The sequence below is a fragment of the Notolepis coatsorum genome (assembly GCF_963971535.1).
Source record: "Notolepis coatsorum genome assembly, chromosome: 6".
Taxonomy (NCBI): domain Eukaryota; kingdom Metazoa; phylum Chordata; class Actinopteri; order Aulopiformes; family Paralepididae; genus Notolepis; species Notolepis coatsorum.
The window spans coordinates 50,692,140-50,705,664 of NC_140170.1; the positions used below are offsets into that span (position 1 = coordinate 50,692,140).

General features: G+C 41.1%; 1 protein-coding gene across 2 annotated transcripts in view; it reads right to left on the reverse strand.

Moving 5' to 3' along the window:
• Nucleotides 1-1,880: 1,880 nt before the first annotated feature.
• The window catches only part of il34 (interleukin 34), a 157,594-nt gene continuing 145,949 nt past the window's right edge, over nt 1,881-13,525 (reverse strand). For both annotated transcript variants that reach the window (XM_084317204.1, XM_084317203.1), the window contains one exon: nt 1,881-6,002. In XM_084317204.1, coding sequence (XP_084173330.1) covers nt 5,902-6,002 — 101 coding nt within the window. In that variant the 3' untranslated portion in view covers nt 1,881-5,901. The remainder of the gene's footprint in view (nt 6,003-13,525) is intronic.

The following is a 13,525-nucleotide window of genomic DNA, read 5'->3' on the forward strand; positions in this document are numbered from 1 at the left end:
TTTCATAGAACCCAAGGTCGCTTCACAATCAGGACAAAAAATAGGGCTAGGGAAATAGGGGGAACAAGGGGGATGAGGGAAGGTAAGGAATGGACCTAATCTAATCTAAACTAACTGATGGGGAAAAGCCTTGGTGAAGAGGTGTGTTTTTAGAGCAGATTTGAAGGTGTCCAGGGTTGGGGTGTTGCGGATGTAGGTTTCCATAGCTATGCGGATGATACACAACTGTACATATCTGCTGAATCAAATGATACAGCGATTAACTCCATTACAGACTGCTTACTGGCAATAAATAAATGGATGAGTAAGAACTTCCTGAAACTAAACGAGAACAAAACTGAAATTCTAATTATCGGCCCCAAAACAAAAAAAGAAACGTTAATAAAGAACCTGGGAGGACTAACCCCTTGAATCAAATCTGAGGTCACTAGTCTCGGGGTTATCATAGATTCAGAACTGAACTTCAATTCTCATATTAACAAAGTGACAAAAACATCGTTCTTCCATCTCAGAAATATAGCAAAAGTATGACAATTTATTAATCAAAACGATGTTGAGAAGCTAATTCATGCATTCATATCTAGCCGGTTAGACTACTGTAATGCACTTTTCACGGGTCTCCCTAAGAAAACCACAGAGAGGCTTCAGCTAATCCAAAACTCTGCAGCCCGACTGCTAACTAGAACCAAAAGGAGAGAGCACATTAGTCCAGTCTTAGCTGCTTTACACTGGCTTCCTGTAACATTTAGAATTGACTTTAAGGTCCTTCTCCTTACATACTGTACAAAGCTGTAAATGGACAGGGACCTAGCTACATCGCCAACACTCTAATAAATTACACGCCAGCAAGAACACTGCGATCATCAGCTGCTGGACTACTAGAGGCTCCCAGAAACAGTCAAAAGAGGATCGGTAATGCAGCCTTTATCAACTATGCCCCAAAACTATGGAACAAACTACCCCAAAACATCAGGGAAGCCAACTCACTAGACATCTTCAAAAGACAGCTTAAAACCTATTTCTTTGCTAAGGCATTTAAATGAAACATCAGGGACATCCTGACACAAATTGTACTTACCTGCAATATTCTTACCCTGCCTACTTTTATACACTTCCTATCAAATTCATGTGTCGGTTCTATGCACATTTTATCTCACTACCTCCTACTGTATGCACTGTAATTTTAAGATAACTATTTGATCACACTTTTTACTTCTTACTGATGCACTGCTCTGTTGTATGTTAAATACCCTGTTGTATGTCCGTTCTATTTTATAATTTTTAGATTATTTTAAAACTGAATACTGAATGAAACTGTAAACAGAGAGCCTATTGGGATGCTAGATCCTAATGCGAAACACTGTGATTTACCTTACCTTGCTACCTCTCTATCTTTTTTATGCTCGCTTATGCCTGTATTTTTTTTTACTGTTGTGAAGCACTTTGAACTGCAACTTCTGTATGAAAAGTGCTATACAAATTAAGTTATTATTATTATTATTATTATTATTATTATTATTATTATTATTATTATTATTATTATTATTATATTACAACCAATAAAGGTAAATGTTTTAACTGAATCTTTGAGAGAATGTGTTTTGTATCGTAATCTTTACTCGTTCCCATGGTAACTACTACAGTACAGTACCCATACCGTATCACAAGAGCACAACTACTTTGAGTAGTACAAATTTACATATTTGTATATCCAGTTGAATCACCTGTACATTGTATATTACTATTGCACTTTACTGTTACATTTGCACTCTGGTTGGATGCCAAACTTATGTGAGTATTTGACCAAATACATTGAATTAAAATATAAATTTTTATTATTATTTCATACATATAGACATAGCCATGATAGAAGTCCCATTTGTACTGCATGCTTCCTCCACTATACACAGTTCACAAAAATTTAAGAATTTTCGCAGCTCTCTGAAGGTGTAAAGAAAGTTTAGACAACCGTGGTAATTCGAGAAGCATGAGGTTTGCGTTGCAGTATGTTCAAACATGTCTGATTCAATGTCTGATTCACTTCAATTCTACAACCTTTCAGAGTGAATAGGCTGTAATGCAGAACAGTCGCAGGATGGGGGCGCTCTACCACGGCTCAACACTGAGCCACACATCTACAGTCAGCTTTGTTATTGTTGTCACTCAGTGTTTTATTATTCAGGCTGAAAGTCATGACAGGATAATGGGATCTTTTTTTACATCTATAAACTGACTAAACCAGCAAGTCAGCTGCAAATATCTACAGGCCATGGAGCAGGCACACAAACAAATCCAAGAGAAACAAAAGGCTGTTCTGGTTTTCAGAGATTAAAAGAGATTCTCATGTCTCACACAGTTGAATAGATGTCGTAGTTTACAGAGAAGTAGATTATGCAAGCAGGTTATGCAATAGCCCTTATTCTTAAAAGCAAATTAGGGAACAAATGAATTGTTATTCCCAAAAAACAGTGTCAAACAGCCAGTATACTGTAGATGGCATACAGCAAAACTATAGGTACTGGGTCTGATGGCAAATAATGAATGAATGAATAAATGTGTGTGTGTGTGTTCATGCATGTGCATCTTGTTTCCCAGATTACAATCTTGAGCGACAAGTAATGTCTTGTCGACAGACTGTCAGCCAGTACAGCCAGAGGTCAGAAGGTTCAGCTCAGGGCAGAAACAGAAAACTCATTCAGTGCTTTATCTGGAGAGCAACCGTCAAGTCAACAGTCTGAAGTCAACCCAGCCATCCCATGGAAGAACCAAACCTCTTCCAGAACAGGCCAAAACAGAAAGGTAGCTGTGAGGTTTCAGGGATAATTCCTCTGCTGTATGAGCCAACATGAAATAGTTTATAATCACCAGACAAGGCAGGATCTCCATGTAAAAGGAGGTGCAGTACATAAATAAGGAGATCTCAGTCCTCATCTAAATCAGGTGTGGGAGTGTCCTTTGAGGAGCCACGCCCCAAAATAAATGTTCATTACGTTCCTCTTGGCCAATTGTCTGATGAAACATTGGGTCAGTACCTCCTGGAAGCCAAGTCTGAGGTCAGCCATGTCTCTTGTTATTCATAATCCTCACATTCCTGCTGTTACCTATAAGCAGTACAGTATTTAAAGGTGCTATAGATAGCATTCAGCCACTTGATGTCGCACTAGAGCACCAGCATGTCATTTATCCAATCAGGTGCGTTCCACAAGCTGAAGTCCCAGTAACCTCGTTCCCAGCTTTATCTCGAGTCCCAGCGACTCCCCAGATTAAAGGGTAAATTCACAATTTTAGAACTCTAGCCCCATTTCCTATGAAATAGCCTAGGACCTATGAACACCGATGGATGCTGTCGATTGGCAAGAGTCCTTTCTCAGCACAATCCATGCTGTTTTTCATACTGGATACCTGCAGCTCTGCTTAGTTAGCCACAAACTAATGCAAAGTCAAGTCAGTCTGTAAAAGCTGACTGAAACTAGCGACCAATGCACCAGGGGACGTTGGGTATCATAGTTCTCTTGCTCAAACTCTGGCAATTATACATTCTTAATTTGATTAAAATGCAGTGATGTGTATGGTTATGGCTTTTGTATTGCGAATATATTAAAGGTTCTCGTGTTAGTTATTCAGCACACCTGCCAACGCTACTCTTACAATGGTCTACCAGTGGGATCTTTGAACATTCCTATGACAACGCAAACCTATCCTATTGTTCTAGGCTCTAGGGCAACAGGAGTGATGGGAAAACGCTGTAGGGAACATAGTATTACACAGTGGAACAACTGGTATTTTAACTATTACATTTCATATTATATAACTCTGGAAACATATGGCATTATATAATACATTATAGTCATATACATATGCAGGTCGTGCATTCAAAATGCATATTAGCAAAACACTTTTGAAACATACAAAACACGTACACTGTCAGCTGGCATAATATAAATACACATTGTGAAAATATAAAAATATGTCCTCTGTCAAAGAGGATCAGGTTGAAGAGCTAAATGATTAAAGGGATAATTTTAAATGTTTACTAAATTATTTTCTCCGCGCCCATTGCTTGTCGTAAAGCCTACTGTATTCATGATGCAGGGAAGGTTTCTCTACCTGTACCTAAGTTAAAGGTATCTAATGGATATTTATTGTAAACAGCTCGCTTTTGTTTATATTTATATTTCCACCCAAAAAACACAGTTTTCAATTGTTCTATAGTCTACAAGCTGAATACATTTCCTACCTCTTTGCAACCTTTGCAAAGAAATGTTTTGCTATTTCTAAGTTTGCTATAAACCACAGAGGAGACAATTGTTAATTATTTTAACCCTATAGGGTCCTGTGAGGTCCAGACTAGCCTGAGTGACAGGTTAAAGTCACACATGTGTAGAACATGTAGGATTCCTTGGCAAAATGTAAGACAGGTGTCACGGTCCGTACTGTATTGTACCCATTCTGCAATCTGTTAATAACGTTTTCAATCAATCAATCCATCTATTATCTTGCATTAGGTGGCACTCTTATGTTGCTGTGTCCAAGTGTCGATAAATGCAGAGACAGTGGCTGTCAGGATTCAGAGATTTCCTCAACCACACAAATTTTAAACTACACTACCTGTTTACAAGTCAGTGGGTATACAGTAGGTGTTGTTGATGCAACCTTGTTCAAAGGTTCAAAGGTGGTAGTAGAACAATGGTTCTCAATGTGGGGTCCGGCGGCCACTAGGGGTCACTCTTATTCCATTCACTAGAGCTCAGTTATAGAGTTCTGGAGTAAATCATATCCATACGATACAAATATTCTCAAATGAGTGTCCCTGGGACATCCTATGAAATGAGGGTTCATAACCGAATGCTCATCAATTTGTGGGTTCGCTGACATGAAAATGTTTGAGAACCATGAGCTTAAGGTTAGAGAAACAGGCTTGTAACCAGAGGGCCACTGCTTTGAATCAGCTGGGGACGTTCTCCCCTCCCTTAATAACTTCCCTCAATGTGCCCTTAAGATAAGACTTTTAAACCCGAGGTGTGGGCAACAGAGGGACACTGCACTAGGCAGCTCCCAGGTGTGAGTGTGAGGAAAGCTCAGTCAACCTCCCCTAGATAAATAATCATTAAAAAAACAAACAGGTCTGGTACGGAACAAAGTCATACAGAATAGGAAGGCTTATTTGTTTGGCTCAAAGGTCACATAATACGGGCTTTCGAAATGAACTGCCACACACACCTTTAAAATCACACCACATCTGGCCCACTGCACACTCTTAAAAATAACACTTTTAAAATGTAGGTTGTGGATGGAGCTCGGAGTCTTGTGCTGGTAGCCCACTCGTAGCTGCTTTGGCGGGTAAAAGGGCTGAATTCTAGAAGCACTGTTACATGGCGGTACCAGGCAGTATTAGAAACGTGGACTCGTCTGAATGTAAAGTCTTAAAGGCAGCAGTGGGATCTTCTGATAGGGGAGATAGATAAGCGTTGAGAGTTCATCAGCACTTGAGAAATCAGGTGAATTAACTGAATAGTAGCTAAAATAACTTCCTTACTTGTCAGGCAATAAGCGAGCAGAAGTCCATTTGAAACTTACAGTAACATATGTCAAATGTTCCGTGTTGGACTTGTTGACGCCTGTTCATTCTGACTATAGTCCCATGTAAATGAATCCTTCCACATGAATACAAAGAGTGCTGAGATACATGGCAACCGTTGACCCCTCCTTGATTTCTGCTCAACCAATGGAAATCCACTGTAGTCTGACAGGAGGCTTCTGAGAAAAAGCAAACGGCAAAGCAAGAGTGATTCCCTCTTCCTCTTCTTCTTCCTCTCAGGGGTGAAGTTGCCTTTGACGGCTGACTAGGGTTCAGCTTCCTTCATTCCCTTTCCTGACCTTAACCATTGGCAGGGGAGGCTGTCAAACTGACCCCAGAACAGCATCTATAGGGGCAACGTTTCCCTCCTCAGCTCTCTGGGGATCTTTCTTCCTGCCTTTCCTCCACTTGGAGATGCCACAGTCTGGGAAAGACAAGAGAAGAAAAGAAAAAACACAAGTTATGCCCCATTCAATTGTAAGTTCACATTGTTTTGGTGCATATTCTGTAGATACGCATGGGGCATTATTCAGGGACAAGTTACAGCTAACTGGCCAGTGGTGATTGTATACCTGAAATGGTTAAAAGGCTGTGAGCAGTGAAAGCCATATTAGAGTCAACGTCATGACAAGAAGGTAAGAAATGGACATGGTCATTTATATCAAGCCCAAACCGTCCATCCGTCGGTCTGTCTATCTCTATCTATGTATATTTATATAACTGACTGATTGACTGACTCACACTTTACAATGCATTCCAGTGGTAATACAGGTAATGCTGACTGTTCCTTTCTCTTTGAAGGCACTTGGACAACCTTTTCCCCTCTATCAAGGGCATAGATCTATTGTTGCTAATCATACATATGCTAGCCTGTTTTTTTTAACAATAATTTGTGATGCCATCACAAACACTGGCATTTAAAGGGTACAAATAAAAGAAATCCTGCACCAGAATGCAGGAAATGAAGTCTTTGTAACAAGAAATGTCCTGGTGGGGGACCCCCAGACCCCCTGCTTAAAAAGTGGCCTGACTGGGGCTATATTTTATATATTTTGCACTATATTTCCTGGCCTGAATGATTTCCCCAGTCCGGCCCTGGTTAAAAGCCTCCAATGCTTATTAGTGTGTGTGCGTTTGAATGTGTACATGTTTCAACCATACATTTCCATTTATAAAAAAAATAATAATAAAAAAATGTAAATACATTTTTAATTTTTTTTACCTCCTATAATAGTGGGGGTCTCGGCTCTCTGACACCGTTATTTGGGGGTCGCGTCCTGAAAAGTTTGGGAACCCCTGATCTAGCAGTGCTACAGTAGATGCAGGGATCGCCCTGGCCTGCTGAGAAAGGACGGCGTGCATCCTACCATGCAAGGCGCCTCTCTCTTATCTAGAAACATAGACAGAATCATAGCTTTGGGCTGACACCCACCACATGAGCATGCCAGGGTGCAGGTGCTTAGCGAGCCTGCCAGTCATGCTAGACCGATGGAGCCTGCCAATGTTTATACATTTCCTAGTCATGTTGGGTCCCTCCCCCATCAGGCTCCCCACTCCTCTCTTTCTATCTCTATCCTCTATCCATAATTTTTCCACCTTAGAAACATAGCTAAGGTACGGCCGTTTATAAATCAAAAAGACGCTGAAAAACTGATCCATGCCTTTATCTCAAGCCGACTTGACTACTGTAATGCACTCCTCACTGGCCTCCCAAAAAAAAACACAGAACGACTCCAACTCATTCAAAACTCGGCAGCTAGGCTACTAACTAGAACCAAGAGGAGAGACCACATCAGTCCAGTATTAGCTAACCTACACTGGCTTCCGGTAACATTTAGAATTGATTTCAAGGTCCTCCTCCTTATATACAAAGCACTAAATGGAACAGGACCAAGCTACATTGCAAATTCTCTAGTCAACTATGTGCCTCCTAGAACATTGCAATCATCTACTACTGGTCTATTGAAGGTTCCAAGCCACAGTCTAAGGAAAATTGGGGATGCAGCTTTTGCAAACTATGCACCAAAGTTATGGAACACACTACCTATGGACACTAGGGAAGCTAGATTTCTTAATATTTTCAAAAATAAGCTAAAAACATACCTCTTCACCATAGCCTTCTAATACACTCCGCTGTTGATTGTACTGTAGCACTATTTTACTCTGTCCATTCTATTGCATAATTTTACTATCTATTATATTCTACTATTCTATTTGCACTGTATTATTTTATATTTTTTAATCTATTCTATTCTACAATTTTATTGCACTGCACTATTGCACTATTTTACTCTGTCTATTTTATCTTACTCTTTTTATTATTGTCTATTTAAAACGGAATCAAACCATAAACAAGGTGGCCTGTTGGGATGTTAGATCCTAATGTAAAAAACTGTGATTTTATATGTCTGCACTTTATGTGCTCATTTTTTGCCTGTCTTTATTCTGTTGTGAAGCACTTTGAGCTGCAGTTTCTGTATGAAAGGTGCTATACAAATAAAGTTTATTATTATTATTATCCTTAACCCAGTGTATCTGATAAAAACTAGAATATCTCGTTATGGTCCTCTTTACCCAGCTGGTCCTTGTGCGATAAATCGTACCAACGATTAAGCCTACCTACGTGGCTTAAAATTGCTCTGCTAAATACACAGAGTGCCTGAAGGTTGATCTTATTACCATTCATTCTCTGCCAACTAAAGCTCTTTTGGTAAATGAGCTGATTTTCTGGGCCTCTCTGAGACTTGGCTTAAACCTGATGACATCATGTCTTTAAACGAGGCTTCCCCCCCTAATTTCAGTAGCTCTCATATCGCACGCACCTCCAAAAAAGTAGGCGGGGTTGCTCTGATTTATGACTCCAAGCTCAACTTTCTCTCCGACTCAAACTGTACATTTTCCTCTTCTCTGAGCTTGTTACTCGTACGGATAACCTACTAATTGTTGGTGATTTTAACATACATTTCCGGCCATTTCGGATAATCTGTAAGGGTTCCCCCGGTCCTGCGTCACAACCCTCATCTGTCCATGGACAATTCCCACATCCCTCATCTGTCCATGGACAATTCCCACATCCCTCATCTGTCCATGGACAATTCCCACATCCCTCATCTGTCCATGGACAATTCCCACATCCCTCATCTGTCCATGGACAATTCCCACATCCCTCATCTGTCCATGGACAATTCCCACAACCCTCATCTGTCCATGGACAATTCCCACAACCCTCATCTGTCCATGGACAATTCCCACGCCTGAACTACATCTCTCAACCACTAGGGGGACTAGTTCAGTGCATTCATCTTTGTTGTCTTTTATTTATTAATGTCCTGTCTTTCATCACCAACCTGTTGTGTGTTCATCTGTTGTCCTTACTGTGCCCCATTGTCTAAGTTAGTTTTGTCTCCTTGTGTCTGTATCTATGTGCTGTTTGGTGTTGTCATGTTTCTGTATTTTTCCCCTGTTACGTTTCATGTGTAGTCATTACCCAGCTGTGTGTCATCTCACTAATCATCCTCTTGTCTCTAATTAGTCCTTGTATATAAGTCGTGAGGACTCTCTTAGTGTTGTGTTTATATCATTGTTGTCCGTGGGTCAATAAAGTGCACGTTATATCGAAAGAAGCAACCAACGCCTTCCGTCTCCTATCTATCCTGTTAAGTATCTCTCCTTTCTATACTGCAAACTGGGTTCCACATCACATCATGCCATCAAAGCGTTCCAACCGTAACATAATCATGCCGAATTAACAGCGAATTAACACCAGTACACACATTACAAAAATCTTTGTACACAAAACTTTTACTTCAGTGTGTTCAAACCTCTTTAACTCTATAATTTTATTAGCAGTCAGAGTGATTCCTCTTTGTTGTGGAAGAAATATCAGAATGTTTCCAGAAAGAAAGAGACCGGACTCATGCATGTGCTATAAGTATAAAGTATAATAAATCGCAAATTGCTTTGGGTATGCAAAACTAGCCCCATTTTTGCCAGATGTATAATTATGTGGTTAAACAAGGCTTTTACTGACATCATTGACTCTTTTGGTCTCATTCAAACCGTTCACCAACCCACTCACCTGACTTAGTCCTAGCCTGCGGTGTCACTGTATCAGACATGACCATTTCTCCTCATGTTCCTGCCCTATCAGACCATTACCTCATAACATTTCAAATTGATTTGAGGTTTCTCGCCCAGATAGTGTGGAATCCTACATGAGCCGTCGTATTAATGCCTCCACTGTCCCAACACTTGTTCAATACCTACCGGGCGGATACCCTCTCTCCCTTCCTTTCTTATTCCGGCCCCCTTGATCTCTTTACAGATACTGTAACCTTAATGCCTAAATGTAAATGTAATGCCGCCCTTCATAGCACGCTTGACACTGTTGCTCCTCTTAAGCCTAAAAAGAAACGTGGTCTGCAAAAACAAACTCCCTGGTTTACAGAGGAAACTCGTACCATGAAAAAGGCATGCCGCAAACTTGAACATAAATGGCGTTCGACCAAACTTGAAGTGTTCCGCCTTGCCTGGAATGACAGTCTACAAAAATACAAAAAGGCACTCTCGCTTGCCAAAACCTCGTACTTTTCCAGCCTCATCAATTAAAACAAAAATAACTAAATGTTTCAGTTTGATACAGTTGCAAAACTTACTCGGAAAACAACCAACTGCGCTAAATCATGCGTTTTCGGCCAATGACTTCGTTACAAAGAAAATGTATCTCATAAGAGACGAAATTGATGGCTTACTCACCAATCAGAGTCCCTCCCAACCTCCGATGGGCCTTCCCTCTGCTATGCAATCCAGCCATACGCTATCCTGCCTTGAAAACGTCTCACTTAGTGTCCTCTCAAAATTGGTTGGTGCAGCTAAACCATCAACCTGCTCGCTTGACCCTCTTCCAGCAACTCTCATTAAAGAACTTCTCCCAACTTTAGGTCCCGCCCTACTCAACATCTTCAACACCTCACTGTCTAATAATGACATGGTGCCCTTGGCCTTTAAATCAGCCGTTATTAAACCGCTACCGAACCTCGACCCTCCTCATTTTGAAAAAGTACAGACCTACCTCCAATCTTCCCTTCTTATCCAAAATATTAGAACGGATTGTCGCAACGCAACTTACTGACCATTTATCAAGTAACAACCTTCACAAATCTTTTCAGTCTGGCTTTAGAACCTTTCACGCCACCGAAATGGTGGTTACCAAAGTCACAAACAACTTACTGCTTTCTCTTGATTCTAACTTAACCTCTGTGCTCTTATTGCTTGACCTCAGTGCAGCCTTTGACACTGTTGTTCATTCCATTCTTCTGAGTCGGCTTGAGAATCATGTTGGCATTCAGGGTCGGTTGTGTGTTGACATACAGATTACAGCGACTGCTCTACCTTGAACTGGTTCTGACCACCACTGGCGCCATGGTTCTGCTTCATGCCGTCTTCAGTCTGACCTACAAGGTCTAACCATGCCCGCTCTACTTCAACCTGTTCTGGGTGGTTCTCCTGCCCCCCGGGGCAAATGGCCCTGAGCCATCCACTTGTATCTCATCCTGTATACCAGCGCTTGTAGTCATATGCCTCTTTTTATTTTTTACTTACATTTTATCATTTTCAAGATTTCAAGATTCAAGATTCAAGAGTTTTAATTGTCACGGCATACAGGTATGCAATGAAATGCGGCTGGTCTTGCCCGCGACGATGTGCAATACAGTGGTACAACATATAATAGAATCCAATAAAATACAGTGGTACAACATATTAATAGAATCCAATAAAACAGTGCAATAAACAGGTACATTTTCTTATATACCTTGATTCTATTGCTACTATGTATGCATATATATGCTTATTACATGTATTTATTGCTCCTATGTCTGCCCATTGCGAACACCGGAGGTCTCTAACCCCTGTCCATGTCTCCCTGTCTCTCTGGTCCCGCCCCGGGCCTGTCAAGGTGGTGTGATCTTCCCTGCACTGTCCTTGATGTGGCTAACAGTGCCAACAGCAGATAGATACTACTGCTACCATGTATGTATATTAGGTGCGTAACGGTACACAGAAGCCATGGTTCGGTACGTACCTCGGTATTGGGGTCAGGGTTCGGTACGAGTTTGGTACAACAGAAAAAAAATATTTATAATAATTATTGTTAACCGTTTCGGGGCCAACCACGGATAAATCCGTGTTTCGAATCCAACGGTTGAGGACCAACCACGGACATGTCCGTGGCAAGGTTGTTTTGGCTTTTATTCCATTGTATTAACCTACTCGATGTCACCGAGCTGCACTGCAGATCTACCCTCCTCTTCGAATTCTGAAAAGTGCATTACCGGCCAGATCCTCTTAGGGGCGTTGTCTCGATAATGCAATGTGCCCTGTGGCAGAACGGTGCATTTTTTTTTTTTTACTTTCAATGTAGTTTCCAGTAGCTGGATTCTGGATGTGCAGCCTGTAGTTTGGAATACCTTTTGCGACGCCAAATTCACTATGCAGTAGAGGAATATATCATCAGCCAATGGACATATGGATCTACCAGATGGCGATCGATGCTTTAAGGGATCCAACCGGCCCACGGTAAGATCTTTTTCACGTAAATTACATGCTGATCAGGGCTTGTTATGATAGCCAACCACCCGATCAGCAAATGTGGCTACTGAGGCTAACACGGTTATTGGTAATCAATAATCAGAAACGACATCCCCCGCCCCCCCCCCCCCCCCTTTCATGCATTTATGGTGGACCATCATACAGATCATATGCAGTTTGAGTTTTTACTGTAGCTTCTGTATATCCGAAATGCCATTGGATTTAACGTTAGTAGCTTAGCGGCCTGTATCTCGCCTTCCAGGAAATATCCCAGCCGAAATCCCTTATAACGCTTATATTCAAGACGCTATAAAGTGAAAACGTATTGATGAAAAAATTATTTCTTTAAGCCATTTTGAAGGGACGGTTTATGGTCTCAATTGACAATGAGAATGGACAGATAGCAATACTATAAAGTATAGATTTAGCTCTACAAACAGCCCCATGGACTATGCAAGTCTGTTTAGAAATGCTGGCCGTCTACAGTGATTTTAGACGAATCCAAATGGCCATGAATGTGTTAATATATTTTTTTTAAATTTTTTTAAATTTTTTTTAAAAACATTTAATTTATATATTATATTTATGATAATTATTATAATAATAATAATTAAATATAATACTTTTCTACAGGCTTGCCGTGGTAGTCAGTGATACTGGTGTCATTCTGTGTTCAGGCATCCACTTGCCTACTGCCCCTTTAAACTTATCCTTGCTAATTTTCAGTTTCACTTCCAGAGAGAATTTAACTTCACGACGAGACTGAATGCTAGAGAACAGATGACATATTACAACAATGGCAGAGGATTATTTGGATTTAAACACAGTGGAGCTCAGATGATCTGTCCGGAAAAGTATGTTTCTTCTTTTTATTTGATTGTGCCTGTGAGTCCGGCGGGGGAGAATGTTGATGTGTTTGTTGGCGCGTGTGTGTGTGTGTGTCGGCGACGCGTGTGTGTTTCTTTCCATTGGTTTCATTTGGTTGACGTTATTGGGCGAACAAGAAAACGTAAGAAAACTGTAATGACCCTGCAGCTGTTCCAATGTAAATGTGCCTTTCTCCTCCGTGCACTTTCGCCGCTCTGAAGTCTGACTCGGTGTGCCCGGCCACGCGCGCTGTTCTCGCACGGACCTCGCGAATGCCTGCATGTGGGACTCGTGTGTTTGCGCTGTGGGGCGTATTCGTCGCATGGGTGCGCATCCGCACCGTGACGGCCGTACCGTAAATTCGCGGGACGAATACACGTACCGTTACACCCCTAATGTATATATATATATGTGTTTCATTACATGTATATTATACTGTGGCAGATCGGCTGGCGTGGTAATAGACGGCCGCTATGTGTCGGTCAAGGTACT